General features: G+C 57.9%; 1 protein-coding gene across 1 annotated transcript in view; it reads left to right on the top strand.

The window, feature by feature from the left end:
* The window catches only part of MYO15B (myosin XVB), a 31,245-nt gene that overhangs the window by 1,601 nt on the left and 27,226 nt on the right, over positions 1-2,418 (top strand). Inside the window, 6 exon segments of the mRNA XM_023744768.1 lie at positions 639-806; positions 1,123-1,186; positions 1,420-1,529; positions 1,690-1,764; positions 2,070-2,166; positions 2,343-2,410. Coding sequence (XP_023600536.1) covers positions 639-806; positions 1,123-1,186; positions 1,420-1,529; positions 1,690-1,764; positions 2,070-2,166; positions 2,343-2,410 — 582 coding nt within the window.

Below are 2,418 nucleotides of genomic sequence, written 5' to 3' on the forward strand. Positions count from 1 at the left end.
AAAAAAAAAAAAAAAGAAAGAGAAAAGGGAAAGAAAAGAGAAAAGAAAAAAAAGAAAAGAAAAAAAAAAGAAAGGAAATATTATAAATCGTTTTTCCCAAACCTTAAACTCCAAAATAATTAGACATAGAAAAAAAAATAAATTTTAATAACTATAAAAAAGTAAAGAAAAAAAAGGAAAAAAAAAATTCAAAAGATACACATAACATTTCCGTCTATTTATTAAAATAAAACAACTCTATCAACACCAAACAGCTTACACAGAATTTAAGCTAACAACTTAAATAACAAAACAGTATAGAAAAGATCAACTACCCCAGAAATATACATCATTACGAAACCAAAAACAGCTTCTGGGGGGGGTGGGGGCCCAAAAAAAAAAAAAAAAAAACAAAAAAACAAAAAAAAAAATGGGAACCGAGAAATATAGGGATAAAAAGGAGGAAGCAAAAAGGGAAGACGGGGACCTGTTTAGTCTGCGTTTTATAAAAATTAAATGATACTTTAGACCTTGCAAGTGCGACGGAAGATAAAATGATCGTATAACCTCGACGCCTGGGAGGACTCGGGGCATGGTGATGTAGTGCTGTTGCCCCTACTATCCTTGGAGAAGCGCCCAGGCCCCTACCGGCCCCACAGGGATCCCTGGGAGCCGGAGGACGAGGCCGAGGAGGCGCTGGAGAGGGACCTGGAGCTGAGCCTTGGGCCAGGCCTGGAGGCGCCGTCCCTCCCCGGTGCCAAGGGCAGGAACCCAGGGACCCTCCTGGAAGACACCGAGGACCTGGAAACGGCTGCGGTGAGCGGGCGGTTCCAGACCTGCGCGCCCAACTGGCTCCGGGTTTCTCATATCGCACCTCCTCGTTTTTATAACATGCGGAGGGGTCGCGCCTCCCTAAAGGTGGCCAGGCTCAGGGGCAGGTGGGGGTGGCCAGCAGATGTCCCTGCTTGGAACTTCCTTCTCTCACCCGCACAAAGCTTCCCTGTTTGCCAGGCCCCTTGGGTGGGAGCTTACCTAGCAGCCGGCCGTTAGGGATGGGCTCAGAGAGGGGCATGACGTGCCCAGTGTCTGCAGCCAGTGGCAGAATAACCTGGGGCCTCCCCCCACCTCCCCCCACCCCCGCAGCCCGCTGTGTGACAGCTCCCTTCTGCTGTGCCTCAAGAAGAGGTTTCGCCTGGGCCGCATCTACGTATGGGGGTCCCCGAGGGGATGGAGGGCTGGGACTCCCTTCCCCCTGGGATCAGAGGGCCCTCCAGCACCCCAGAGCACCTCTTCTCTTCTCCTTCCTGGGCTGGGCACTGAACCCTCTCTGGGGCCCTGCAGAGCGGGGCCGGGGTCTGGGCGGGAAGCATCCCAGCCCCGTTCCATCTGCCTCCCCTGCCCCCTCCATGTTCTGGTGAGAGCTTGCGCTTCCTTCCCCAGACCTTTGGGGGGCCCCTCCTGCTCGCTCTGAACCCCCGCTGGCCCCTGCCTTTCTTCTCGCCTGAGGTCCTGGCCAACTACCGCCCCAGGAAGGCCCCCAGTGCCACCCCGTGAGTGACTTTCTCCACCAACCTTTTGTTCAACCCCCTGGCGGCTGAGCCCTGCAGGTCCCATGGACTGGGGTCCTGGGAGGGTGGGTGCATCCTGCCTCCCCCTAGGAGGGCCCAGAGGCCCCTGCAGCCTGCTCACCGGCCCCGCCCTCTTTCTCAGACACATCTTCGCCGTCGCGGCATCAGCCTACAGCCTGTGTGGGAGCACGGGGCGGGACGCAGGCATTCTCCTCAGGTGAGGGGTGGCTCCCTGTCCTCGGAACCCCCGGCCACACTGTCCGAGGAACCCCCGGCCACACTGTCTGCTGAACCCCCGGCCACACTGAGGCTGGGACGGGTGGGTGAGGGCCCTGCTCCACCGCGTGGCAGCTCTGGACTCCGGAGGGCTGTGCTCCCGGCTGACGTCACCACATGTGCCCCTTGAACGAGGCCTCGCAGGGACTTTTTCTGTTGGTCCTCATGCCCCGGGACTCTCTGCATTTGGCCATGTCCCCACTTCATCGGCTCAGTGGGGTCATGCGACGGGCCTCCCTCCCACAGTGGGCACAGTGGCTCAGGGAAGACAGAAGCCGCCAAACAGATCGTGCGGTTCCTGAGCGGCCTGGAGCAGGGGCAGACGAGGGACGCAGGATGTCAGGTGGGGGCAGCTGGCCATTTCCCGGGACCACCCTTCTCCTTTGGGCCAGGAGGGTCCTCGGGTCCCTGCTTCTCCTCGGGGACAGCCCAGTCCCCAGGCACAGAGTGCCCGCAGCTGGGAGGCCTGGCCGGGGGCTCACGGCTCTTCTGGGGTGACTTGAATGCCCTTCCCCTCAGCTGGACGACGTGCTGCCCTGGCTCGGCAGCTTTGGCCGGCGCCAAGACAGTCCTCAATGCCAACGCCAGCCGCTTC

Source organism: Myotis lucifugus, unplaced genomic scaffold (assembly GCF_000147115.1).
Source record: "Myotis lucifugus unplaced genomic scaffold, Myoluc2.0 scaffold_485, whole genome shotgun sequence".
Taxonomy (NCBI): domain Eukaryota; kingdom Metazoa; phylum Chordata; class Mammalia; order Chiroptera; family Vespertilionidae; genus Myotis; species Myotis lucifugus.